At 43.8% G+C, this 27,649-nt stretch overlaps 1 protein-coding gene across 2 annotated transcripts in view; it reads right to left on the bottom strand.

Moving 5' to 3' along the window:
• Positions 1-5,758: 5,758 nt before the first annotated feature.
• Positions 5,759-27,649, bottom strand: part of STK4 (serine/threonine kinase 4) — a gene marked incomplete at its 3' end in the record, with an annotated part of 96,426 nt that continues 74,535 nt past the window's right edge. The window contains exon 11 of one of the 2 annotated variants that reach the window (XM_079718410.1): positions 5,759-5,917. In XM_079718410.1, coding sequence (XP_079574536.1) covers positions 5,759-5,917 — 159 coding nt within the window. Of the gene's footprint in view, positions 5,918-20,520; positions 20,605-27,649 lie in introns of those variants that run through there. The other variant, XM_079718411.1, reaches the window with a different exon arrangement.

Genomic DNA, 27,649 nt, shown 5'->3' with positions numbered 1-27,649 from the left:
TAAATCTCCAAACAAAAACTTACAAGTGTCTCTCCATTCTACATCGTTTATCCTGGGAAAATGAATAGTAAAAGCTTGTACAGGGCTTCCCTGGTGGCGCAGTGGTTGGGAGTCCGCCTAACGATGCAGGGGACGCGGGTTCGTGCCCTGGTCTGGGAGGATCCCACATGCCGCGGAGCAGCTGGGCCCGTGAGCCATGGCCGCTGAGCCTGCGCGTCCGGAGCCTGTGCTCCGCAACGGGAGAGGCCACAACAGTGAGAGGCCCGCGTATCGCAAAAAAAAAAAGCTTGTACAAGGTACTTTGTATTTAGATGTAAATGAGGTTTGGCTTAGCACCAGGTGTTTATGAGTTTCTCACCAACATAAGTGTCCAGTTAGACATTTGCATGTGGTGCTGAATGCAGGACAATGTTTTTTGTCATGCAGGATTGTCCCAGAACACCTGGCAGGACCTCTAGCATCCCCACCTCTGCCCATTAAATGCTGATAGGTCCCTGTAGTCTGTGTCACAACAAAACACTCTCACACATTTCCAAAATGCTTCCTGGTGGGCAGTACTGCACACTGTGAGAATCACATTATTTAGAGGAAAGGTTTAGGACTATATACCTCAGGGTCTGTGAGAAAAAAATGAAATAACCTAAAAGGCTCTGTATTGTGTCTGGCATATATAAGTGCTTAGTAAACATGAATTTACTTCATCTCTTTCCCTTATTATGGCCACAAGTTCTCAGTCTGACCAAGAGGGAGCATCTACCATCAAGTCTGGCAACATGTAGGAAGATATGCTAAATATTTCAGGGAGTGAGCGAGAAAATTAGGCAAGAGGAAGCAGACATCACCCCCACCCCCAGAAAAGCTGGCAGAATAGCATGACAGTTATACAAATCGATTGTGGAACTATTATATGAAATATTGTAGAGCAATTTGACTTGGGACCTAAACTTAGTTTTCGGTGTAACTTTGCTCCCTCCCAGCTGTGGAGTAGATTTTTAAGACTAAGAGAACCCAGGCTCAGGCTAGGGAATTGTTTCTGGATAAGGATGGGCAGGACCCAGCCGATCCCCTCTGAATGCTGGGCAGTGCCTGGCCTGGCTTCATCAACGACAGACAGAGATGAAGGATGCCATGGTGATCCTATGTCCAGACTCTCACACCAGACCCTTTGTACAGGCTGGTCCCTCTGCCCAGGATGCCTTCTCTCCCTCACTTCTCACCCCTTCTCCACCTGGCCGTCTCTTCCTCATTTTTAAAGTTCAGGATGTATTACCTCCTCCAGAAAAGCTTCCTTGGACATCCTAGCAGAACCGATTGTTGCTCCCTCCGGTGTCCACAGGTTGTGTACTTTCTTCTACCATAGTATTTCCAATGTTGTATGCCTGTGGGCTGAACCGACTCTCCAGGTGCCTAGCTCATCTTTAAATCCCTGACAACCAGCTCAGTGCCTGGCAAACAGTAGGTGTCCAACAAAAGTTTACTTCCTACGCCACTTACCTCTCCCCTGGCTTTGGATTCCAGAATAAACACACCACAGAGTCGATGCCACAAAGGTTCACAATACCATCATCCAGGCTATAGATGGAGGCGCTCATTTTTAAAAAGATAGACTCTGGTCCAAATGACAGTTTATTTAAAACAAAGGTGACACGGTGGAGGAAGGAGGAAGGAGGGAGAACAACAATTCTAACATAAAAGCACATAGGGAGCATCTCAATTTTTTTTAAAAAAGGCAGTGGAGGAATCTATGTCTCATACATATACAAACTGCTGACCTCGATTGGTTATTTACATCCAAACTTTATAAAATAGCATTTCAGGTCAGCTCTTAAGCCAGTGTTATTAGTTTTTGTTACAAAAAGTTAAAGCTACAAACTTCACATTTTTAAGTTGTACGTCTGCAACAGCATTTAAGCTTTTTTTTTTTCCAAGTTGGTCTGAGTGCAAGCTGGTAGAAGAGATTTTCTTTTTCCGAACACAAAAAAGAACATGGATTCCAAATGCAATGACTATAATCCTGATGAAGATACAGACATAGTGCTTAAGAAAGGATGGGGTGAGAGGATGTGGGCTGGGCAGGAACAATTTTCCAGTAAAAAAGGAGCTGCAATCTTTAGAGGCAACATGGTATGCTAGAAAGGGCACTGGAATAAGGATCAGAAGTCCTGGATTTGAATTCTGGCTCTGCCATATTCTAGCTACTTGACCGTGAGCAACAGACTTTACCTCTCTTGAGCCTCAGTTTCCTTATCTGTAAAATGAGGACAGTAATACCTGTATCACCCAGAGCCATTAAGTTTTCATAGATAAAGGGTTATTCGGACCATCTACTTCTTCTTGAGTGAGCTATGGTGCGTACTTTGTATCTTTCAAGGAATTTGTCCATTTTATTTAAGTTGTTGAATTTATTAGCATAAAGTTATTCATAAAGTTGTTATTAGCCTTTTAATATCTGTAGGATCTGTAATGATGTCACCTCTCTCATTCCTTATATTGGTAAGCACAACTGAATTTTAAATGGTATAAACAATACATCTCTGGCAGCAGGTGCTAAATAAATGTTTCCTGGATCAGAACCTACAGTCTGGAGGAGTCAAGGCTATAGTTCTTAAGTTGCTTTGGAGTATTGGGTCTATCTGTGTGTCCGTCTATCTATCTATTTAACCATGTATCCATCAAGCCAAACATTCATCCACCAATCCATCCATCCATCCAATTGGTGGTTGGGAGAAGGGACAAGGAAAAAGAAAAATTGAAATTTGCTTCAAAATTACTGATGAGGAAGCAGTAAAGATATTCTTGGAGAATCTGAGATTTTTAAAAGACACAGTTAGGTCTGGGTCATTGTTTCCTAGGAGAGGACAAGTCAGAGGCCCAGAGTCCCCTGGAAGCTTGAGTCACAAATGCTCAAGCAATGACTGACACTCAGGGCTCAACGGAAGCCAGCTGACCTATCTTGAATTTAGTATTCAAGGAAAAAAATGACTAGGATTTGCTTCTCTGCCTTCCTCTCACAAGAAAACAAACACACCTTGTCAGGAAATCCATCTCATCCAAAATAAACTGACTTTTGGCCAAAGGGCTCTGCCTAGCTAGACTGGAAAGCAATGTACTTTGTTGGACCAGCATGCTGGATGCACACATGCTTGAAACAAAATAAACCTCAGATCGAGATTCATCACCCAAGAATATTTATGGGGGAAAACTGAACCTTCTTTTACTTGGCTCTAGCTTAGGAAGGGAGAAGAATGGGCATTCCCCTCCTGTGTGGCCAACTGCAAAATCCTTTAAAAAAAAGAGAGAGAAAGAGAGAGAGACTGAGGCAGGACTGTTAATTAGCGTAGCAGATGGTGTAGGAAAACTCATGCTCCATACTTTGGGTTTTAAAACTCACTTGGCTGTCAGACTTGACTACTAATTCAGTGGTTTCTCAACCTGAGAACGCCAGCTAGAGTTTTTTAGTCTGTGCAAGAAAAGTGGTCATTTCATTTTTACAAAGGCTTGTTGGATAAACAGGGAACTATATTCAATATCTTGTGATAAACCATAATGGAAAAGAAAGTGAAAAAAATGTGTATCTATGTATAACTGAATCACTTTGCTGTACAGCAGAAATTAACACATCGTAAATCAACTATACTTGAATTAAAAAAAGACGACTTGTGACTTTCCTTTTCCCTGTAAATACTGGTCCCACATGGTGATGCTATGAATCCTGATTCTACCACTTACTACCTGTACCACCTTGGGAAAGAACTTTTTTCTCTCTGAACCTGTTTCTTCATCTATGAAATGGAGATAAAGTACTTGATTCACATAGTTATTGGGAAGTTTGGAGCTGCCACAAAGAGCCTACCTACCTAGTGCAGTGCCTGGCGTGTAGTAAGTGGTCATGATCACTAGCTGCCGTTGATTATTGTAGCGGGATCCTCGAATTGTCCTCTGTTGTCTGTACCTGTCACAAGGCTGCTTAGCTGGCCAAGCCCTGCAGACCGACAACAGCCTCTTGCATTTTAAAAAACTTGCTGTTAATTGTAAAGAACAGAATCCAGCCACAGAAGAGGAACATTCCCTGACTCTCCACTGATCCCTAGGTTTGGGTAGCAAAAGCAATAATGGAATCAAATTACAGTATCCTTAGGTGCCACCTAGTCATAGCTCCCCTATCTGAGGGGAAGAGGTACTAGAAAACAAAAAGACAGTTGTCTTTCCCAACTGTCTGCTCTTGGCTGCGTGACTCAGTGACATGTGGCCTTGAGCCAAGGCTCCAGAGGGATGGCTCGGTGCTGTCTGTTGCAAAGCCCTCTGAGCTGCTTTAGGCCCTACAGCTGCCCGTGTGATGCCTGTCTGCTGTCCGGCAGATGCTGTGGAGCTCACGGAATGGCTGAAACGGAACGATCTGGCTCCCCTTGGGAATCTCTTCACAGCCAGTCGCCTACTGAAGAGACAAAGCAAGAGCAAGTTTCCATTAGCAGGATTCCCTGAAACAACTTCACCAAAACTGACACAAGCGTCTTCCCTCCAAGAAGGGGCTGCTTGGTTTAGTGAAGCAGGAGTGAGGAGCCCCAAAGTCCAATTCCAGCTCTTACTTTAATTTGCTCTGTGATTTGGGCCATGTCACTTCTCCTCTCTAAGCCCCTGTTAGACCAGATGATGTCTATGGTCCCTTCCAGCTCTGGCATTTTACGGGTCTGGGTTGAGTCTCCTGGAGAACAAATCTTAGTCTGATATTCATGTACCCTTTCCAGACCCCGTAGCAGTAAAATGAAAAAGAAAACAGTCACACGTTTGAATGTGGGTCTCAAAAGCAATGCCCTCTACCCCTGTCTGTAAGGAATGTGGAGCAAAATGCCATGTGTGTAATCTTTACATGGATGATGAGAATTTCAAAAACCTTTTCCCTTTTGCAGACTGAACACAGCTCCACTTTGCTAGGAGCTCCTGGCAGGCCTGTCCCCTTGCTGGATCACATCTCCTCTTAAGGCACTGGGCAGTGTCTTTGCTGTGACTCTAGGCAGTTGGGAGAGTGGAGATGGATGAAAGGCATTGAAACTGCAAAGGCCCGTCTTGCAAGGAGCGTGCCAGGCTTCTCCTGGGACTCAGAAAGTAAACACCAGTACTCAAGGCTTTCCCTTGGGCATCACTGATAGCTCCAGAAGCCAGGGACGGCCTGCACAAGGCTGAAAGTGTGGTAAAGGAACAGGCCCCAACCTAATCTGTCAGTGCAGCCCTGCAAAAGGGTGGGGTTGGCTCCAGGGGGTGGAGTGCCCCCCAGCGGTCTCCTGGTGTTCTCTGCCCTCATGTCCCATAGTACCATAATCTTACAGAAAAGAGGCAACTGTTTAAAACTGTACCTATACAGAGATGCCACCACGCCATGTGGGGAATCTAGTTATAATTTATATATATATGCATATTTATATATATTTTTTAAAGTCTTCCAGAAAGAACCACTGAAAGCTACTGGGAGAAGAAAAACAAAAGACAATGGGACACTTTCCCAGCTCTCACTCAACTAGGAGTCTCTGCTTCTGGGGTTGAAAACTCTGAGTTTCAAAGCGCCCACATGAATCCTCTGAAATGATATAACTGCCCAGTTTAAATACACACATCAGGGCAGCGCGCTGACCGGCACGGCAGCCCTGGCCACTGGCGCGCGTTCCTGAGTTCACAGAGGGGCTGGAGAGATGATGGAGGCAGCTGGAGGGCCGAGTGAGCCAGAGTTCACCGTCGGCCTGGGGCCCTGCCGGCCTCGCCCCCCTCAGAAGTTCTGCTGCCGCCGCTTCTTGGCCTCAATGGCATCAAGAATGGGCTGCCGCTTCGACTGGTACTTCTGCCGGATCTCTTCAATCTCCTGCTCCATCATGGGGTCCAGGGCCAAGAGCCTCTTCTGAAGGTCCTCTACGGTCCAACTCTTCAGCTACAAGAGAGGGAGAAAGTATAGTCATGACAAGGTCCAGGTCAGTGGCTTTTTGAGACAACGTATCCCAGGAAGAGTTCTTTTTTCTTTTGGCCATGCCATGTGGCTTGTGGGATCTTACTTCCCTTATCAGGGATTGAACTGCGCCCTCGGCAGTGAAAGTGCAGAGTCCTAACCACTAGACCGCCGAGGAATTCCCCTGGGAAGAGTTCTAAGTGTTAATCTCTTTGATTTACTGTTCCTTGACCAGGAACTTAATGAATGAGACTTTCATCTCCCCTCTCTTGTAAATTAATTACATTGGATTCATTGTTAGGGCACTAAAATAACAGTAACTTGGTATATATAGTATAATGATTGCCTCCTGGCTCTCGTCCTACCCGTGACATGGGCATCTGCACGGTGGCCATGTCTCCTTCGGGATCCTACACCAGGGAGGACAGATGCTCACTGAGGATCAGATGCCCTCCCCCGGCCCCCGTCTCCCCACACCCCAGTGTCTCGGCACTGTCATCCTAGTCATCGCTAGCATTTACTGGGGGCACCACTCTAAGTGAGCACTTTATATGGATGATCGACGTAAGTGTCTTGGGAATACAGACACAAGCCCTTTGTGGGGGTGGTGGGACGGGGGGCTAGCTGGAGAAGCCCTGAAACTTCTGAGATGAAGTTTCCGTCATGCAGAAAGGAAAAAGAGGACCTGATATCTAAGTTAATAATAAAGGCAAGCACCTACACAATGCTCTCCATGCGCCAGACACTAAGTGCTTGACATACATTATACATCAATTAATTTAATCCTCATGACAATCCTGTGATTTCAGTATATTATTATCCCTATGTCACAGATGAACAAGCCAAGGAAGAGGGTGTCTCAGTGATTTGCCCAGTGTCTCACGGCAGAGATATGGCAGAGTCAAGATTCAAACCCAGAGGCCCTGCTCTTAACCAGCGTTGGGGGCAGGCAGACTCGCAAAAGCACGGGTTTGAGAACCAACTCAACCTGTGTTGGAAACGTGGTTCTGCCTCTGCAGATGCTGTGAGACTCAAGCCAGGGACCGATTGCTCCAGGGCTTCCTCATCTACAGAAGTGGGACCACAGGGCCTCATCGTGTTTATTATAAGAATCAAATGAGACCGTGGCTGTCGGGTGGTCGGCACAGCGCCTGATGCCCTGTGTGCTTAAAGATAGCAATGAGTGTGACAACACACAATCTTGGCTACAGCCCAGGGGGGCGCCATCTTCCACCTGTGTCTGCAGCTGTCGGGCAAGTGGCCTCGTGGCCATTGCCGTATGTGTGGAGTGTTCACTGCATCCGAGCGAGGCCAGGCCAGGCTAGCAGGGGCAGGAATGAATGCCGACGTTCTCCACAGGCGGTGGTGAGAAATTCTGTGAGCTCACAGCCAGGGTAACAGGCACAGTGTTTCAGGAACTCAAAAGGCTCACTCAAGTATCGCAGGAGATTTATAGAATCACCGGCTCCCTCAGCCCCTGCCTGAGGCCTCACCAGGGACAGGGTGTCGAAAGGTGGGTGAAGGAGCCTCTTTCTGTCCCCCTCTTCCCTTTAGAGGGAAGCACTGCAGTGGCCTCCCTAGAAATGGCTTAGTGACCTGTCACCACAGGAATGTCCCTTGGTCCGCTTCAGGGAGGTGGTCTCAGAAGTGAGAAAAGCCTCACAGTTCAAGACGGAAGGTTCTTTCTAATAGGAGAATGGAAAGGCTTGAGAGGGTGTGGAAGTGCTGGAAAGTCAGGCTGAAAAAATCCATCTTGCCTTCCAGCCTGTGTGGTTTTACTCCATCCTGGAGGCTGGTGTTCTTGGTGCAGGGACACCCCGGAGGGTGATGTTTGCTTAGTCTTGAGCTTTTCCAATTCCTTCTCCAAGGAGAGGACACCCTAAACCTAATACTGAATGTAACTGGTGGTTAAGGACAGATCCTAACTGCACTGGCTGTGTAACCTTGGACGAACAACTTGCCCTCTTTGAGCCTCACTTTTCTCCTCTGGAAAACAGACAATCCCAGTTCCTCCAACCTTGGGGTGAAAAGAGAATTGGACGAGTTCATAATAGGTGTGGCGCTCTTACTGCAGGACTTCATGTCGTATGTATTTGGTGGACAGCAAACATGCCATAAATGGTAGCTATCACTGTTGTTATTAATAACTGTTATTGTTGTTGTATTATCATTATTATTAATATTATTGGGAAGTCTCTAATTAATCTCTCATCAATAAGCTGTTCCTGTAACCTCAGATCCAAACCAGAGTCAAAGGAGTGAAAAAGAGAATATTCTGCTTTATTTTGGGTTAACAATGCCTAAGGGCTGGCACTTTCCCACAATGCCCGTTAACGTCTGTATAGTTTAACAAAATAGTTTTCATCCAACCATTCATCAAATATTCACTGAATACCTACTATAGGCCAGGCACTGTGTACTGAAGGCACATAGGATCCTTCAGTGGAAAGAAAAACAAAAAGCTCCCCAAATCGTTGCCCTTACGAAGCTTACATTTTAGTGAGGTGAGACAGACATATGACAATTAACACAGTAAATTAGTAAATGACTCTTAGATTAGAAGGTGTTACAGAAAAGAAAAGAAAAAAGATACAATGAAGGAAGGCGAGTTGGGAATTGGGACGGGAGGCTTGCTTCTGATCCATCCATTTGGATAAAGACTCAACTGCAAGATGAAGAAGTGCAACTCGGTGGAACTGCACTGGCTTGCCAGCTTGTCCTGCCACTTCAGGCAAGCACCACCTCCTCCCTAGGCCTCAGTTTCCCCACTTGTAAGAGAGGGCTGCCTAGATGATCTCAAAGGTCTTTTGAAGCTCAGTGGTTCTCAAAGTATGATCCATGGATCACCTGCATCAGAATCACTTGTTGAAAATACAGACTCCTGAGCCCCCAGCCAGAGCTACTTGATCAGGCTCCCTGGGAGGGGAGGCGCAGGACTTCAGATGCTAGAGAAGCTATTCAGGTGTTTCTTCTAAGCCCTCAATTTGATAAGCGTGATCCTACACCTTCCTTCTCCTCTTCCCGGCAGTGAAATTCTCACAAAGTAATTGCTGCCTGTCTCTGGTCAAGGCTTCTTCTAGGTTTCCAATTTCTATGCAGCTCTTTTGCCCTTGATTCTAATCTGGGGGCAACAACAAGCACCCTGGCTTTATCTCAGCTACCTTCAGACTAATTTACTTGCCCTAAGGCCCTTGGGGCTTAAGTTACAACTGACCTATTAGAACACAGCCAGCCAGTCACACCATCCAGATATGGATTTTTCTGAAAACAAGCTCAGAGAATGGTTTTATGGCGCCAAGGGTAGCATTTCACCTTCCTGGTCCTTGGTGGCATCAATAAATTTCAAATGTATATCCTGCAGTAAAATAGCTGTGGTTCTACAGTTTCCTGCAGCCGGCATCCTGATGGAGTAAATGCTCATACCAGCCACATAGGTAGCTTGAGCGGTTTTCACTAGCTAAAGGGAATATCACCATTTAGTATCTCATCTAAACCCTAGGACTGAAACATCCTCTCTACACTGTGATTCCCACAGTTCCATCTCTAGGCCAGCATTCTCCTCTGAACTCCAGACTCACACACCCTGATCACATCCTGCTGGCTACCTCCGTCCCTTAACACGTCCAAACTAAAACTCGAGTCCCATCCTCCCTCATCCCCAAGCCTCTTGTCCTTAGCCCCCGGTCTTCCCCATCTCAGGAACGGTACCCCCATCCTCCCAGGTGCTCAAAATCATCCCCGACTTTCCCCTTTGTGTCACCACCCCGTTGCCCACACACAGTCCTTTGATCTAGTCTCTGCAATACTGGTATGACTCAAATCCAACCACTTTTTTCATCTCTGCCTCCAAGCCCTCAATTCAGGCCACCATCACCTCCCAGCAACAAACAATTAAAAATACAGAAATGAGCCACCCTTATGTTGCCTACTGCATTTAGAATAAAATCCAGCAACTCACCAGGGGCTACAATGGCCCTGCATCTCTGGCCTATCATCCCCTCCAACTTCATGACTGCTGTTGCTCAGGACCCTCTAGCTATGCTTTATTGCAGATTGTCAGACAGGCCACACTTTTCTGGCCTCAGGGGCTATGCAGTTAATGATCCTCCTGCCTGGATGGCTTGTCGCCAGTTCTTCCTTATCCTTTTGGCCTTAGCTCAGATGTGAACTCCTCAGAGCACTCAAGCAAGCCCTCTCCTGCAAGCAAGCCAGCCCGTCTTATCTAGAAAGGCTGCTGGAGGAGCAGCTGGGTTTAGGGGGAGAGCAGTGGCTTTGAGTCAGATGGCCCTGGTTCCACGGGTGCCCTGCCTTTGGGCGCTGGATGGCCCTGGGCAAGTCTTTAATGTGTGCCACACCTGCCTGCTTTTTCAATGGAGGACAACAGTATTTCACCTACAAGGGAACTTGTGAGGCTTAGAGGTGTTGGTAAAGTATAAAACATAGCGCCTGGTGCGCAGAAAGAAAGTAGATAAATGGAAGCTGCCACCTTAAGTCCTTTATTGGAAAATGGAGGAAATAGGTGAGTAATATAAATAGTAGCTGCTGCTGCTATAAGAACTGAGCTTGATGAGCTCACAGTGTGGTACAGGACACACACCCCACTCACAGAGGCGTCTCTAGTGAACTCTGTGTGAGAAACCCTGAATCAGATGGACCTGGCTTGTTTCTTCTGGGCCAGACGACAGCAAAGTCCTCAGATTGCCGGCATGAGGATGGAGCCAGAAGGCTGATGGGAAGTGACTTCTTCTCAAATGGCCTTAGCAACCCTGAGATTCTGAATGATGGCGTGTCAATGTCAGTTGCACAAGTGGCCTAGAGAACAACCGAGAAGATCTGGCTGGTGTTTCATCACAAGCAACAAGTCATAGGAATTACACTGACAGTGAGCCCATCTTGAATCAGCAGGGTCAAGCTAAACTGAACACATTAGAACATACAGGAGAGTTTCATCCTGCCTTGGCAACGAGGCCCATGGTGAACAAACGATCCAAGGTACAGGATTTAGACCTATTTCAAAGGCCTGCTCCGCTGCTGCCAGAAACTCTTACCTCAGAAGTCTATCATGAGAATGGTGTCATGATATGTCCCTAAAAAAAAATTCAAACATATCATCCCTTCGGGACAGGTAAGTCAGGCTGATACCCTGTCACAGGTGATGTTTTATTGCAGCCAAGAACGAACACACCTTTGGAATTCAGCAAGATGATAAGGAAGCTTGATAGAGGCAAAACTACCAGCAGGCCACCCCATTCCTTTACCACCCGCCACTAGAAGGTTAGCAAAAGTGCAACAGAGAAAACATATAAAGGTCAGGCAAAAGGCATCTAAGACATGGATTTAGTTCCACCAAAGATACGTTCCCTTTCTTGATGTGACCTTATCTTTATCTAGGGGTGGATTCAAGACTGGGGAGAGGTGACTCCAGTAAGATAGGACTCTCCAGGGATGCAGTCACCTCTCAGCAGATGAGTGAGAAGATGATAGCCAAGCAGGAAAGCAAGGACGCTGACACCCAAATCACAGCTGGTGTGGATTAAGTAAGCACTAGATTATTCGATTTCAAAAGATCTTGCTCCTCAAATAAGCCTTGTGAGAATTTTAATGAGAGATTTCCTCTGATTCAAATTGTGGTCAGGCCAAACCATGTTTCCCTCAGTCCCTTATAAACTCTGCCTCATGCTTCTCCAATAAGGAAGAAAAGTGGCAAAACTGTTATCAGTGAATTATTACTTCAATCCCATTCTGAGCTTATGATGACTTCAAATCAATACATGGAACGGTTACCAGAATTCCAATCAAAGCAAACATGACTGCACGTGTATAAAATATTTACGAAGATGACTGGAATGAAATGCAGACTTTAAGCACAGGTAAAACAAAGACATCTGGCTTCAAGCAGGCACAGTGATATAATGACAAGAGCTCCAACAGCGGTCAGAAGATTGGCCTCAGACAACCTGAAGACTGCATCCAGAGAGCCCCCTACCGAGAGAGGGTTCAGTATGAATCGTGTGTGTATGTGTGTGTGTTGTGTGTGTGTCTGTGTGCGTATGAAGGATGTAATTTGATAAATGGTATAAACAAAAAGACAATAAAGCAAAGGGGTTTTTTTCTTTAAATAATGGGGTTTTACTATAATATGAAGAATAGGGAATTCCTTGGTGGTCCAATGGTTAGGACTCTGAGCTTTCACCGCCGAGGGTGTGGATTCAATCCCTGGTCGGGGAGCTAAGATCCCACAAGTGGTGCAGTAAAAGAAAGAGAGAGAGAGAGAGGGAAAGAGAGAGAGAAGGAGAGAGATAGAGAAAGAGAGAGAGAGAGAAAGAGAGAAGGAGGGAAGGAGAGAAAACAAAGAAAGAAAAAGAAAGAAAGGAAGGAAGGGAGGGAGGGAGGGAGGAAGGGAGGGAGGAAGAAGGAAAGGAAGGGGACTTCCCTGGTGGCGCAGTGGTTAAGAATCTGCCTGCCAATGCAGGGGACACGGGTTCGATCCGGGAAGATCCCACATGCCTCAGAGCAACTAGGCCCATGCGTCACAACAACTGAGCCTGTGCTCTAGAGCACGCGAGCCACAACTACTGAGCTCACGTGCCACAACTACTGAAGCCCACACACCTACAGCCCATGCTCTTCAACAAGAGAAGCAACCGCCACCAGAAGCCCGCGCACCACAACGAAGAGTAGCCCCCACTCACCGCAACTAGAGAAAGCCCGCGTGCAGCAACGAAGACCCAACGCAGCCATAAATAAATAAATAAATAAATAAATAAATAAATAAATAAAACAAAGCAAACTCTATGGAGATAAAACATAATAAAAAAAAAGAAGGGAAGGAAGGAAGGGGGAAGAAAGAACAGTATTTGCGTTCTCCTGGTTATTTGTGATTTCCTGAAAGTCATCCTTAAACTTCTGTGACAAAATGAATTTTATTTTATTTTATTTTTTTGTGGTATGCGGGCCTCTCACTGTTGTGGCCTCTCCCGTTGCGGAGCACAGGCTCCGGACGCGCAGGCTCAGCCGCTCCGCGGCATGTGGGATCTTCCCGGACTGGGGCACAAACCTGTGTCCCCTGCATCGGCAGGCGAACTCTCAACCACTGCGCCACCAGGGAAGCCCCAAAATGAATTTTTGAAGAAGTACTTTTACATGCTTAGAATTTACTCCAACTCTGTTCTGGCATGAACTTTTACAACTTACTCTGAAAGTCACAAGGCACCTGCTTTTGGTTGTTGTTTCAGTTTGGTTTTGTCTGTGAGTTTTATAATAGCCGTTGGCCAAAGGTAGTCAAGTTTTGACCAAACCCAGATTTTTCACTGCCATCATGATTCTGGCTTTCCACAGCAAGAACCCAAAAAGAAATTTCATACCCCAAATATAAAAGAGTACTGGACCTCAAGAGGCACTGCATTGCTAATATTTAACATTACATCTTTAATTATAAAGACGCAGCGAGTACCGGCTCTGTCAGACACCTGTGCTTGGCCTGAACTGGGCAGGAGTAGGGATGATTGAGGGGTGTGGCCAAGTAAGGGTGTGTATGGGACAGAAAGAGTATGGCAGGGTCCTTTCACACTAGAAGTAGAAATAAACGAGGTAGATAAGTCATGAAACCAAGCTACAGTATGAGGCATTACTGAGTAAGTGCCCAATGACTGCTAATTAGAGCTACTCTGAATTGAGTGCTATGTGCTAGGTAGGCACTGTGCTCAGCACTTTACATGCATCATCTCATGTAATCCTCAGAAGAGTCCACGAAATAAGTAGTGGTATCCATTTTACAGAGATGGAAACTGAGACTTAGAGAGATACAGGAGTTGTTCCCCTGACCCCAGAGCCAGCAAATGTAAGTGACTGGGTTAGGATATGAGCTCTTGCATGTCTGAGTGCAAAGCCAGGCCAACTCTGTGTCAAGGCAACATGTACTACAGTTGAGGGAAGGAAGAATCTCTGTGGTCAGAGTCTCTGAGAGAAAGAGCTTGCCTTTTTATATATTTATAGTGCAAAGAAGGGGTACTCACTCTAATTCAGGGAAAGTCTGAATTGTAGAATTTTCAAAAATGAAATGCAAATCTTGTTATTTCAAGTAACTATCACATATGAGGTACAGGGAGCTAATAAAATTAGGTTAAGTAAATGAAAGGATTTATGAGTTCACTTATCAATATTACTAATAGCTACTCAAAATTCCTTTGGGTGCCATGGTTTTTCATGCCTCCATGCTTCTGCAGAACAGAATCCTCCCTGTCTTTGGATTAGGAGATGCCCATTCGACCCTGCAGCCCCGCTCAAGCTCCCACTCCTCTCTCTCCCCAACTCCCTTTTCCTTTTACTAAAGTGGGAGCTATTTAAGAGTAGGAACTACCTCTAATATATTTTCAGAGAGTCAGGACAGCAGAAAACAGTTCTCAATGAATATTTAATAAAGAAATAGATCCTTCGATCTTGAGGCCTTTGCTTGAAAATGATACTGACTTTTTATTGGCTTCCCTCAATTACTAGTAAGACACCGGGCTTTTCGGAAGCTTTGAAAATATGTAACCAATAAATAAGCCTAAGAGCATAATATAAGTGTGTTAAATAAGGTTATGTCAGTTACTCCAAACTGACTCATGCATGCCAAAATCAAAATGAACAGCTCATCCAGTGTAATGACTGCAATAAAGTTACAAGGGAAAATGGACAGGAAAATCCACGCTGGTCTTGATGGCTGATGACTGCTCTTTAAGAAAAATTCTGTTTTAAGAGTAGCTATAAATTGGTTTATAGATTTCACACTTAAGGAAGCCAAACTATGAGAGGAAAATTTTCAGGAAGTTAGCAAACACATAGACTCCTAGAATAACTAAACGTCCTAAAATAACTGTCAATGTCTAAAGGAGGCAAAGTAGAGGAATAGAGCTGAATGTGATGCTCCTGATATGTGAAAGCACGAAAGGGAGACATCAACAGTATCATCGTTCTTGCGGGATATTAATCTTTCAGAGGATATGAAAACCTAAAACACCAACTGCACCAAGCTGCTGTTTTGTTTTTTGTTTTTTTTTTGCGGTACGCGGGCCTCTCACTGCTGTGGCCTCTCCCGTTGCAGCGCACAGGCTCCGGACACGCAGGCTCAGTGGCCATGGCTCAGAGGCCCAGCCGCTCCGCGGCACGTGGGATCTTCCTGGACCAGGGCACGAACCCGCGTCCCCGGCATCGGCAGGCGGACTCCCAACCACTGCGCCACCAGGGAAGCCCCAAGCTGCTGTTTTAATGTAGCTGAATAATTCGGGAAAAGGGCTAGCTAATCACACAAGAATCCCTATAAGTTGTGCCTTTGCACACTTTCTTGGGCTGGAAATTTCCAAGGTAACAAAAAGTCCAGGCTATTTTCTCTCTTATCTTACCAAATAAGAAGAAGCCCAAAGAATCCCAAGCAAAATCTGAAGGCTGAAATACAAATTAATCTCACTTTATTTAGTAAAGGTAGTATTAAAACGTATCTTCAAACATAAATAGGATCCAGTCTAAATACACTAAAAGAACAAAATGTTTACAGAAAACTAGTCAAGAAGGAAAGTACACGCTCTCTGAGTAATGAACAACACTCAGTTTCTGGAGAGCATATAAAACCCCTATAAGCCTTACTGCTGGGCACTCCCATGTAATGAAGGGTCAGAGATTTACAACCTAAGTACCCCAAGAGAAGTACTCTCACAATATCCTTTGAGGAAAAAAAAATTCTGCAGCAAAAGCAGGTAAGTTCTATCTGCAAGGCATGTCAGCATCTTTCTGCAATGGCCATCAAGTTTTGGGACCTAAATTCCTTACAGTGTCAAAAAGGAAAAATTAGGTCTAGATAGAGGGGTGTGTAAGACTTACTCGGCCCAAACCACAAAACTGCTAAATATGGATTTTTGCCATTTTCCTTCTCTTTTTCTGATTTAAGACTTCTGTAAAAAGTCATCTTTTTTTAAGAAACTTAAATCAGAAAAATAAGAGCATTAATATGTATGTGTCCTAGATACTTTGAGACAGTCCTTTATTCTTTTCAACCAACGTTTAATCAGTATGGATAATCAAATGTGATTTAATTTATGCCATGGTAATACTTTTCAAATGTGTATCAATTCACAAACCAGAAAACATTCTTTGTAAAGACCATGTGTCCTAGTTTTTTGGCTCAGAAACAATGATCACCATATTCCTAGCAGTAAGCTCATCCAAGCTCAGAGTTAAAAACACTTAGCTTCTCTGGTATGAAACTGTTCTTTAAAATTTGTATCCTAAATGTTTTCTATAGTGAGCAAGCATCATGAAGAAAGAAACTGTCTTCAACCTGGGGTCTGGCATAAAATTTGGAAACTATAATGACAGGGAGAGGGGAGAATGGTGATAATAAGACAATGTATATGGTAATATACCATGGGACGGTATATTTCATGATTAAGATGATGTTTATATCTGTCTGTAAACATAGTCTTTGTAAGTTCTAATTTTCTTAAAACATTTCCCCTCGTGAAATGTCTGACTGTTCATAGCACAAGTATATCTGACTGTTAATAGCACAAGTATATAGTTAGTACTGCTTTTGACTTGATAGTATTTCTTTTAAAAAGAACAGGGAGAGTGTATCAGTTACCAATTTATTACTCTCAGCTCTGAGTGCACCCTTCTCTGTGTAATGCTCTGTGATAAACATGCATGTTGAGCGCTTCTCCTTTGAAGTGTACGTGATGTTTTTCTCAGGAGAGGCTGGGGGGACAGTGCAGGGAGGAGGCAGCTCCCCTGAGCGTACAGCACTGGGGCCAGCAGTGTGGATGTGAGGACAGTTGGTGGAGTGTGGCCCAGCCACGGCCCAGAACCTGGCTCCTGTGTGACCTTGCAGCCTCAGCCTGGTAATAATGTTTCAGCAGTCCTGTCGATGTGGACACCAGAGCTCCCACAAGGGTTGCAGGCTCTGAAGGTCTCCTGGCCCCGCCAGGACCCAGACCCTCAATGCACGTCCATGGCACTGGCTGCTGCTTGCCTGCTCCTTGCCTGCACTCCAGAGGGCCATGGATGGTCTGCCCAGAGCCTTTGGGCCAGCTCAGGTCTGGCCAAACCGGCAAACTCCTCTGCTAGGCCACGGGCTGAACCCCACCTCCTCTATTCTGAACCCCTGGTAGTCTGTCCTTCCTTGGGGATACTCCGTCAGCCCTAGGGAACCATAGAGAGTTTCCCTATGCCTTACAGCTCCTCTTTTATCATAGGTAATAACTCCTTGTAGTTTGTTTTTTAATTTTTATTGGAGGATAGTTGATTTACAATGTTGTGTTAGTTTCAGGTGTACAGCAAAGTGACTCAGTTATACGTATATATATATCCGCTCTTTCTTAGGCCATTGCAGAGTGTTGAGCAGAGTTCCCTGTGCTATACAGTAGGTCCTTATTAGTTGTCTATTTTACATATAGTCGTGTGTATGTGTCCACCCCAATCTCCCAGTTGATCCCTCCCCCCTTCCCCCGGTAACCATGTGTGTTTTCTGTATCTGTGGCTCTGTTCTATGTCTGTCTTTTTTTAGATTAATAACTTCTTGTAGTAAACCTCCCCCGTTTAACCTACAATGTGGTTTGTATCTCCTGACTGGACCCAGACTGCTACAGGGAGACAGGGTGCCGGTGAGGACACACACGAGCATGTGCTTGCCCACTAATGGAAAAACATCAAAAATGCCAAACCCTGAAGAAAAATTTCAATTTGAAAAATGCCCAGGCAATTTCAAATCCAGAATAGTCGAGAATGTTTATCTGCAGCCCAAGTGTAGGATTAAAATACTCTTATTTCCTCCCACTGAAACCTATACTAATGGTGACTAGATAAACAAATCGTGGTTTAGCCATACAATCGAAACTACTCAGCAGTCAAAAGAACAACTCCAGGTACGTGCGACAACACCGATGAATTGCAAAACAGCACACTAAATCAAAGAACCCTCCACAGAAGATTATGCCCGGAATGACTGACTCCATGCACAAACATTGTAGAAAAGACAAAACTAGCAGAACAAAAAACAGCATGAGGGAACTCTTGGGGGTGATGGAAATGTTCTATATCCTGATTATGGTTGTGTTTACACAACTGTACACATCCGTCACAACTCAGCAAACTGTACACTAATTTAATAAGCCAATTTTATGGTATATAAATTTAACCTCAATAAACTTGACTTTATAAAGCAAAATCTACACATAAAAAATTGTGGAAGGTAGTTCAAGTAATACTTAAAGGGAATATTAGAGCCTTACATGCATAGATTAGAAAAGAGAGATGATTTAAAATTATTAACTTTAATTATCCAATTAGAGAAGGAAAAAAACCCAGAATAAACCCAAAGAAAGTAGATATAGGTAATATGAATTTATTAATTCAAAAGCTAATGCTCAATGGCAAGGATCAATAAAACCAAAAGCTGAATCTTTCAAATGACTAAAAAAAACAAAACAAAACAAAAAAACCCAGAAAACTTCTGATAAATTTGATCAAGAAAAAAAAGAAGAAACAAACACTAGGAATGAAAACCAAGCTGGAACTACATATTCTACAAATTTTAAAATCCAAAACTTGATGCCAAAAAATTTAGAACCTTATATGCAATCAAGATTTCTGGGGGGGGGGGGAAACCCTAGATTTATTACTTGGAATAAAACCAAAAAGACGCTGGACTAAGAAATCTGGACCACAAGGATAAAGGAAAAAATGTATACTTAACTAATAGAGACACAGAGGATGAAGCAATCTTTGAAAACAGAGATAACCATGATATTCCTGAGCAAAGTTGCTTCCCCTATAAGCAGGAAAAAAAAGTTAACCCAATTTCCAGTTCTCCCAACAAGGCAGACTACTGATACATATCCTGAAGCTTCCTCCTGTGGAAGAAGGGAAATCTCCAGGGGCCAGAACCATTGTTCTAATACTAATCCCACCTTCCTATAATACTAACAATGCTATTCCTGGTAAATCAAGAAAGCATACAGAAAGGTAGGAAAGAAGGATAAGCAGAAGCCCCCCCTGGGGTTGCCTTGGTGAGAGGGTAGGATTTAAGGAACTTGTTGTATAATGATTATAGGAACAATTACTATAAGCCAGCATTTTAAAAACATTTATTGGGCTTCCCTGGTGGCGCAGCGGTTGAGGGTCCGCCTGCCGATGCAGGGGACACGGGTTTGTGCCCCGGTCCGGGAGGATCCCACATGCCGCAGAGTGGCTGGGCCCGTGAGCCATGGCCGCTGAGCCTGCGCGTCCGGAGCCTGTGCTCCGCAATGGGAAAGGCCACAGCAGTGAGAGGCCCGCGTACCGCAAAAAAACCCCACATTTATTAACCACTATTAGCAGGTCACTACATCGAGTACTTTTTGTGTATTATCTCATTTGATCTTCATTAACTCTTACAGCTCTAATTGTCAACCTGTTTCTTTAGGTGGAGAATTTGAGGTGTGCAGGATAACGTACTCTGTCTCCATCTGTAAAATGGAAAAGCCACATAATCCCAACTAACCTTCTGGAAAGTTTCTGTGAGGAATAATCAAAATAAACATGAGGGTAGAAGTTCCCTAAGGACAAATTTTGGCTGAAATCAAAAAACAAGGTATCTTCAGGCAGACCTTTGAAGGCAGCGGTATGTACTACTTCCCAACTGTGGAATCCCCCCTTCTCAGAGATGACCAGAAGTGGTCAAGAAAACGCTGGACGATGTCTCTTGTTGGAGACGTAGCAGGACTAGAACGCAGGCCCTTTAAGGCCCCTGTCCATTCTGAAAGCCCAGCACTCTCCGACTGACACAATGCCACAAGAGCTTATTGAGAGAGGCGATGGCTTCTAGGAATTCAAGACATAGGCCATTTGTTACCTGTGCTTTCAGTGAAGCCAGGTGGAAGTGACCTCGGGACAGCCCTTCCTAGGGCCTGAGGTGTCAAGATACTGCTTGCAGGTCTTAGGATCCGCTTCTGCTCGTCTGTTCTTTTTATTTTTTAATGTTTATTTATTTATTTGGCTGTGCCGGGTCTTAGTTGTGGCACACAGGATCTCTAGTTGCGGCATGTGGGATCTAGTTCCCTGACCAGGGATCAAACCCAGGCCCCCTGCATTGGGAGTGTGGAGTCTTAACAATTGGACCACCAGGGAAGTCCCTCTGCTCTTCTGTTTTAAGCCATCTAGATCTAAATTATTTCTTACTCCTATTCACACTGCTGCTACCCAAATTCACGAAACCCATGGTCTGTACTCTGTTCTTTGGCTCACCATGTGGTTGAGATAAAAACCATCCTACACTGTAAAAACAGAGAGAAACCGGCCACGAAGAATGAACTTGAAAGAAGGAGGCTGCCAAGCAGCCACGGATCAGGTTGCCTCAGAACCAAACAAAGGCAATGAAAACCAGTGTCAAGCTCACACAGGCTGATACCGTTCTAAACAACCCTCTGGGGTCATGAGCTGTGGCACTAAAGACTTGTTCTTGGTGCCATTTCAATAACCGAGTTAAAAACCAATCTTCCCTCAGCTGCTCGATTCCCCAGCAGAACAAGGCTGCTGTGGCTCGGGACAAAGACGACATTCATCTGCCATGTGGTTTCTCAGAAAGCATACCTAAACAGCAGGCTGCCCTGGCAATTTTTGATACATATTTCTTTTTCTGACTGATATTCTTGGCTGGTTTTCTGACAGTAAAAAGTACAAGATCTCATTATATTCCCAAGTACAAATTAATTCAGCCTCAAAGCCCAGCTTTACAGGAAAAATAAGAAATCTGAAACAAAAACAGTATACCTTGTCAGGGACAATTTAGGACAGTCTTCTCACCAGGAACCACTCGGCATGGCTACCCCAGTAAAGACCATTAATGTGCAACTGGTGTTTATCCTGGCTGGCTCCTGGGCACTCACAAGGCACTGCAGCATCGGAGACCAGAGTACTAATCATGGTCTCCATTCACCTTTCTTCCAGCACAGGATTATGAAAAGAAACTCATCAAAGAAAGGTTAACAAGTAAACAAGCATGGAGTTAGCCCAGGATGGAAAGATGGTGGCCAGAGACAGAGAGAGTAACATCTGAGGTTTAAAATCCTGGCTTCAGTCACACACTCCACAGACAAAACACCAACAACAAAGCAAACACATTTGGTAGTGTATATATGTCCCAGCTAGCTAGTGGGAAGCAGCCACACAGCACATAGGAGATCAGCTCGGTGCTTTGTGTCCACCTAGAGGGGTGGGATAGGGAGTGTGGGAGGGAGACGCAAGAGGGAGGAGATATGGGGATATATGTATATGTATAGCTGATTCAATTTATTATAAAGCAGAAACAAACACACCATTGTAAAGCAATTATACTCCAATAAGAATGTTAAAAAAATTTTTTAATTAAAAATAAATAAAATTATACATAAAAAGAGTAAAAAAAAAGATAAAGTTAATGGCAAAACAAAAAACAAAACAAAACAAAAAAAGCAAACACAAAGCCTCAACTCCTAAACCTCTCACTGACAAGAAGAGAAAGCCTGGCTTAGTAAGTGTGAATGATCTCACAGCAACTTCGCTCCAACCAAAAAAGCTCCCAATACTAAACACCAAATAAAAGGAGAATGAGGAAGTCAATCAAAATAACATGATGTGGGGCTTCCCTGGTGGCACAGTGGTTAAGAATCTGCCTGCCAATGCAGGGGACACGGGTTCCAGCCCTGGTCCGGGAAGATCCCACATGCTGCAGAGCAACTAAGCCCATGCGCCACAACTACTGAGCCTGTGCTCTAGAGCCTGCGAGCCACAGCTACTGAGTCCACATGCCACAGCTACTGAAGCCCATGCGCCTAGAGCCTTTGCTCCACAACAAGAGAAGCCACAGCAGTGAGAAGCCCGTGCGCCGCAATGAAGAGTAGCCCCTGCTCACCACAACTAGAGAAAGCCCGCACGCAGCAACGAAGACCCAATGCAGCAAAAAAAAATAACAATAATAATAACATGATGTGATGGACTATTATGTAACCATCAGAATGATAATTTTATAGGTGTTTCTAATGATATGAGAAAATGTCTGATATGTTAAGTGAAAAAAAAAATCAAGATGCCATATTATATATACAGAATGATCTCAGCTGTGTACAACAACTTAAGTATAAGAAATATGGAAACAAATACTTTAAAATGTGAACTGTGATTATTGCTGGGGGTGGAGGAACCGTAGAAGAAATTTTCTTCTCTAAGACTGGTGGTTTTAACCCAGACCTACATTGTCTTTCGATCACAGCAGCAGAATTTGCCTTTTTGCCTGCAAGGTGAACCTAAAAACAAGCATCAATGATAAAATCTTTAAAAGACACTATCATAATTTAGGAGAATATGACTACAAAGGAGGAACCTGCCAAGACGCTAAGATACTCAAGTAAGTTTCAAACTAGAAGAACTAAAAGCATTTCTGATTAAAGCTATAAAGAGAACTGATGTGAAAGAGTGAATCATCATTGCAGGTGAAAATATACCATTACAACAAATTCAACCCACAGCTAAATTCTACAGTACAAGAGAAAGCTGGGAATCACTGTCAAAGAAAGACCTCAGATACCTATTCATCAAACTTCCAAGAAAAAAATAAAAGCATTTTAAAGTTATAATTACTAGGACTTAGAGAGGGTCTGAATTTGCCCCCCAAATATAAAGTCCCCAGCAACAAGAAACACTGACCATTGGAGGCTAGAAAATAGAAAGAAACTTAGGAGAAAAAGAAAAAGCTTGTATTTGATGCCAAATTATATAACCTGCAACCAGCCTAAGAGGACCTCCTGACTCCTTTTTCAGTCCAGCACTGAAGGCCTTTTGGTCAGAAATAATCAATTTTGCTTGGCAAAAAAAGCATCAAGACATAGAAATGCTTTGGATCAAATTCTGTAGAATCAGCCTATTTGAGATGCTTTAAAGTTAATGCCAAAACCAATCTGGTGTTCTGTTCACAGCTCCTTTCTAGAGGTTGTAAAAGCAGAAAAATATTTAAACTCAAAGTTTGAAGTGGAAACTTGCTATCTGTAAAAACAAGCCACTTTTAAATATTAGAAGCCTTCAAGATTTGGTAATTCCAAATTCACCAGGTATATTAAAAATCATTGGTTGGAAGTAAAATTGGCTAACTGTTTAGAAAAAGATGAAGCTGGATCGCAACCATACTCTTTACACCAAGACACATTCCAGACAGGATACATAATGAAAATGAAAAAATAAACATTCTAAAAGAAAATAAGGGTTAATATTTTTATAATGTTGGGATCTGAAAAACTTCTAAACATGGCATTAAATTCCAGAAACCATAAAGGAAAAGCTGCTAAATCAAAACACATAAAACTAAAACTACCTGGACAGTTAGACACCTTATTTAAAGTTTTTAAAAACTAGGAAAATATCTTTATTGTATATGTTTAAAGGTTCATAATCTCACTTGATATATGAAGAACTCTTTGAAATCAATAGGAAAATAAGAATTCCAAGGATAATTAGACAAATAACACAAACTGACAATTCAGACACCAAGACAACAGGGGGATTTGACCATCGGTATCACAATCTTAAATGTATAAAGTTTGACCCAAGCGTTCTACTTGCAGGGATTAACTCTAAGGACATATGTATTGTGCAAAGGTGGTTCATTAAAACAATGTTTAATATTAAAAAGCCGGAAGCCACCTAAAGGTCCACGATTTGGGGATTGCTTAAATCAGAGGTCATAAACGCAGCTGTTTTTTTGTTTTTTTTTTTTTAAGTCAGGAGGCTCTAACTTTTTTTTTTTTTTAAAGAAGATGTTGGGGGTAGGAGTTTATTAATTAATTTATTTATTTTTGCTGTGTTGGCTCTTCGTTTCTGTGCGAGGGCTTTCCCCAGTTGTGGCAAGCGGGGGCCACTCTTCATCGCGGTACGCGGGCCTCTCACTGTCGCGGCCTCTCTTGTTGCGGAGCACAGGCTCCAGACGCGCAGGCTCAGTAGTTGTGGCTCACGGGCCTAGCCGCTCCGCGGCATGTGGGATCCTCCCAGACCAGGGTTCGAACCTGTGTCCCCTGCATTAGCAGGCAGATTCTCAACCACTGCGCCACCAGGGAAGCCCAACGCAGCTGTTTTTAGGGGCCGGCACAGGCAAGGAAAATGAGCTCAATGGGCCAGTTTTGATGCAGGGAAACAGGAAGTGGTGCAATCCGTGGTGAACTGGAGAGCTCAGACCCTTTTCGGTAATTCAAATTGTAAAAATTATGTGTGCCACAGCCAAACTGGCTCTCCTTTCCCCAGTCCCCATGGCCCCTCAGGGTTAGATGTGTAACCCACAGCCACGGGGTACATACTACAGCCTGGTCTCTCCCCTGACTGTGAATGCGGGATGCTCACCTACCCGTCACACTGGAGGAGCTACAAAAGAGTTCATTGATGCAGCATCACTGGCTCCCAGGATCAGACAAAACCTTAATGGTCATCTAGTCTACACGTTTCCTTGAGGCTACGGTCATTCCGCCTGGTTGAACAGGCCCAGGTACAGAAGGTAGCCAGGAGAAGGGGAAGGCACGGATGGGGGGAAGGCCAGTAGTCAGGGAATAAGGCTTATCCTGTGGGATTTTCATTTTCCACAAGAAAAAAAACCGAGATGGGAGGAGAGGTCGTGCGAATGAAAAAAGGCAAAATCCTCTGAATCACATACCTTCTATATAACTGTACATAAAACTGATCAAATACCGGGAACTCAAGCACGATTTCTGAAAATTCTCGCATAAAGTGCTGAGTTCACAGTACCACTGTTAAGCATTCCTTCAACAATAAACCTCTGGGCAGCTGTTGCCCTCATTAACCAATCTGGCACAGAGAAGGGTTGCCACAGATAATGTGACAGATGATATATGGTATTTTATCATAAGATCTTAATTCATCCCAGGAACTGGTTTAAATCCATCCTAGAATGGTTGTAGTTTATAATTAAAGTCTCAGCAGCATGTCAAAAGTAGAAAATATCCACCTGCATCTGGAATGGAACATTTCTTCCCAGTGAAAACAACTTTATGCTTGGTCCTGTCGTATCTGGGAATAATAACACTTGGGAGAAGACAACCAATTCCTCGATTTGCTTCATTTTAAACACTGCTCCCCCAAGATTTTTTAAACTCTCAGATACATCAAATGGAGAACAGATTTGTCGTTGCCACGTGTTAGGAAATGGGGTGGGAGGGTGTACCTATAAAAGCCAACAGGAGGAATCCTTGTGGTGATGGAACTGTTCTTTCACTCTTGATGGATGAATGTCAATATCCTGGTTGTGAAACTATGCTATGATTTTGCAAGATGTTACCAACGGGGCAACTGGGTATAGAGTACACAGGATCTGTCTGTATTATTTCTTACAACTACATGTGAATCTACAGTTATCTCAAAATAAAAAGTCTAGTTTAAAAAAAAAGGAATATAGATAAGATTTTTAAAGGGATACATCTGTATTTGAAGGCTACAAAATCCTAGAATAGTCTTTACTATGACTGTGTTAAGTAAAGAGCAAATGGAAGTGATTGGTGGGTCTATAAAGTAGATACGAGTTTGCTCTTCTTCCAGCAGCTGGCCACCCTCTAATCCGATGTGTGCAATGCGAATTCAGCTATACAAGCAGGAGCACTCGACAGGTGATGGCTCCCAGATATGGTTCTCTATTGGTCTGTCTTGCATCTTTCTCATCTCATTTTCTCTTTCTCTCTATCTCTTTCACACACACACACACACACACACACACGCACAAGTTATTTTATACCAACAAGCACACCCATCCAGATCAAAACTGTTTTGAAAAAGAACACCGATGTGAGAACTTTCCAGGTCCTACAGCTCCCAGGTAGGCACAGAAGGGAAGAAATCTCATCAGAGAAAACACACAACATCTGTAGGAATCAGTAAGTTTGATATTTAAACCCCATGAACAAGAAAGCCTCAACAGAATTAAGCTCATTTCAGGTGTTAAATAAATACTTTGAAGCAAACACCACTTAACTAGAACGGGGGAGCTGCAGCAGCAGGGCCCTCGACAGAGCTGTGAAATGAGCTTTGGGCTTGTCTCCTGCCTCTCTTGTCTGGGGCGACCTACCTCGTCATTTTTAACTCTTTTGCCCTGGTAGTTCATCTCTCCCACCTAAGTCTTACACACGAATATAAAATTTACCAAATGCCTACTATGGGTCAGGCACTCTGTTAAACACTTTAAAAGCCTTTTCTAATTTAATCTTCTCAATAAGCCTGAGGTAAGTATGATTAGTATCTTCATTCTAGGTTAAAGGACTGGCCTAGAGTTACAGATCCCGTCAACAGTGAAGCCAGGACTGAATCCAGGTGTGTCTGGCTCTCGGTCAGCATGTTATCCTGCCTCCTGTGCTCATTTTGGTCTCCGGGGTGTCCAGAGCACCTCCCCGCATTGTAAAAGGACAGGGGGAAAAAAATCCATATACTGAGCATCTTTTATGTGCTTTACACAGGCTATCTCTTTCCAGCCCAAATAAACCCCCTGACAGGTATGCATTGTCTCCATCTTAAAGATTAGTGAACAAAGGCTGAGAGAACTTGAGGGCTCTTGAAGACTTTTTCATCTCACTTTTACTTAGTAGATGAAAAAACGAGAGCCCCAGAAAGACTAGGTGGCTTGCGTAAGGACACAAAGCTAGTTACTATCAGAGCCGAGACCTGATTGCCAGCCCACTGCTCTCTTTAATGATATCTAAGGTCTCGCTCTGAAAGGAACCAACATATTAATAATAGAGCAGGAATGCCAGGCACTTTGCTAGATGCTTTACATTCTTCATCTAACTCTGGTCTAGGGGATTCCCCATACGGCTGTTCCAATCAATGTTTTCTACTAACACGTACTACGGAAGGGGGACAAAACTTAAATTTCACATCTAACAATTTTACAAGGTGATTAACATGCTCCTATACACACGGATGAATGGATATCACAGGAAGAAAATATGAAGAGATTTGGAAGGGTTGTCAGAGAAGGCACAATGGGTTCGAACAACGTAATCAGATGACACATTCTGAGTACCTGTGTACCACGGCGATTTGCCAAGTGCTGGGCCCCTCAGAGAAAGACAATTCAGCCCCTGAATCATAGGATCACTCCCCATCAGCACGTGTGTGACACTTCTCACCATAGAAGCGTGTTATTCTGAGAAAAACTATGGTCTTGACATCAGAAAACTTAAATCGAAAGCCTAGCTTCGTCACCCATGAATCACGTGCCGTGGGGGGATAGGCGGGCGGGTACCCATAAGTCAGAGTCTCTGAGCCTCTCCGTCAATGAGTGGGAGCTTCTGCGCCAGGATGCTGTGAGAGGCAAATGGGACAAGACTTCTGCAGGAACCCAACACACGATTAGCACCCAGTAACTGCTATTTTCATCAATTCTTCTCAAATTCTACAACTTGAAAAGAGCAAGTGTCCCTGCCAGTAAAATTTAAAATAAGACAAATGGGGAAATGGGGAGGTATTACTCAGAGGGTACCAAGTTCAGGTATACAAGATGAATAAGTCTTAGAGATCTACCCTGCTGCATGGTGCCTACAGCAAACAATCCTGTACTGTATATACTTAAAAATTTGCCAGTAGGGTAGCTCTTATGTTAATAAAGAGTTCTTATCACACACACAAAAATAATAATAATAAAATAAATACAGAAGGTGGGAGGGAAAAGAAGACAAGATAACGAGC

This window comes from Hyperoodon ampullatus (assembly GCF_949752795.1).
Source record: "Hyperoodon ampullatus genome assembly, chromosome: 14".
NCBI classification, from domain to species: Eukaryota; Metazoa; Chordata; class Mammalia; order Artiodactyla; family Ziphiidae; genus Hyperoodon; species Hyperoodon ampullatus.
Note: the sequence above shows the minus strand (reverse complement) of the source record. Positions and strands in the feature narration are given on the sequence as shown.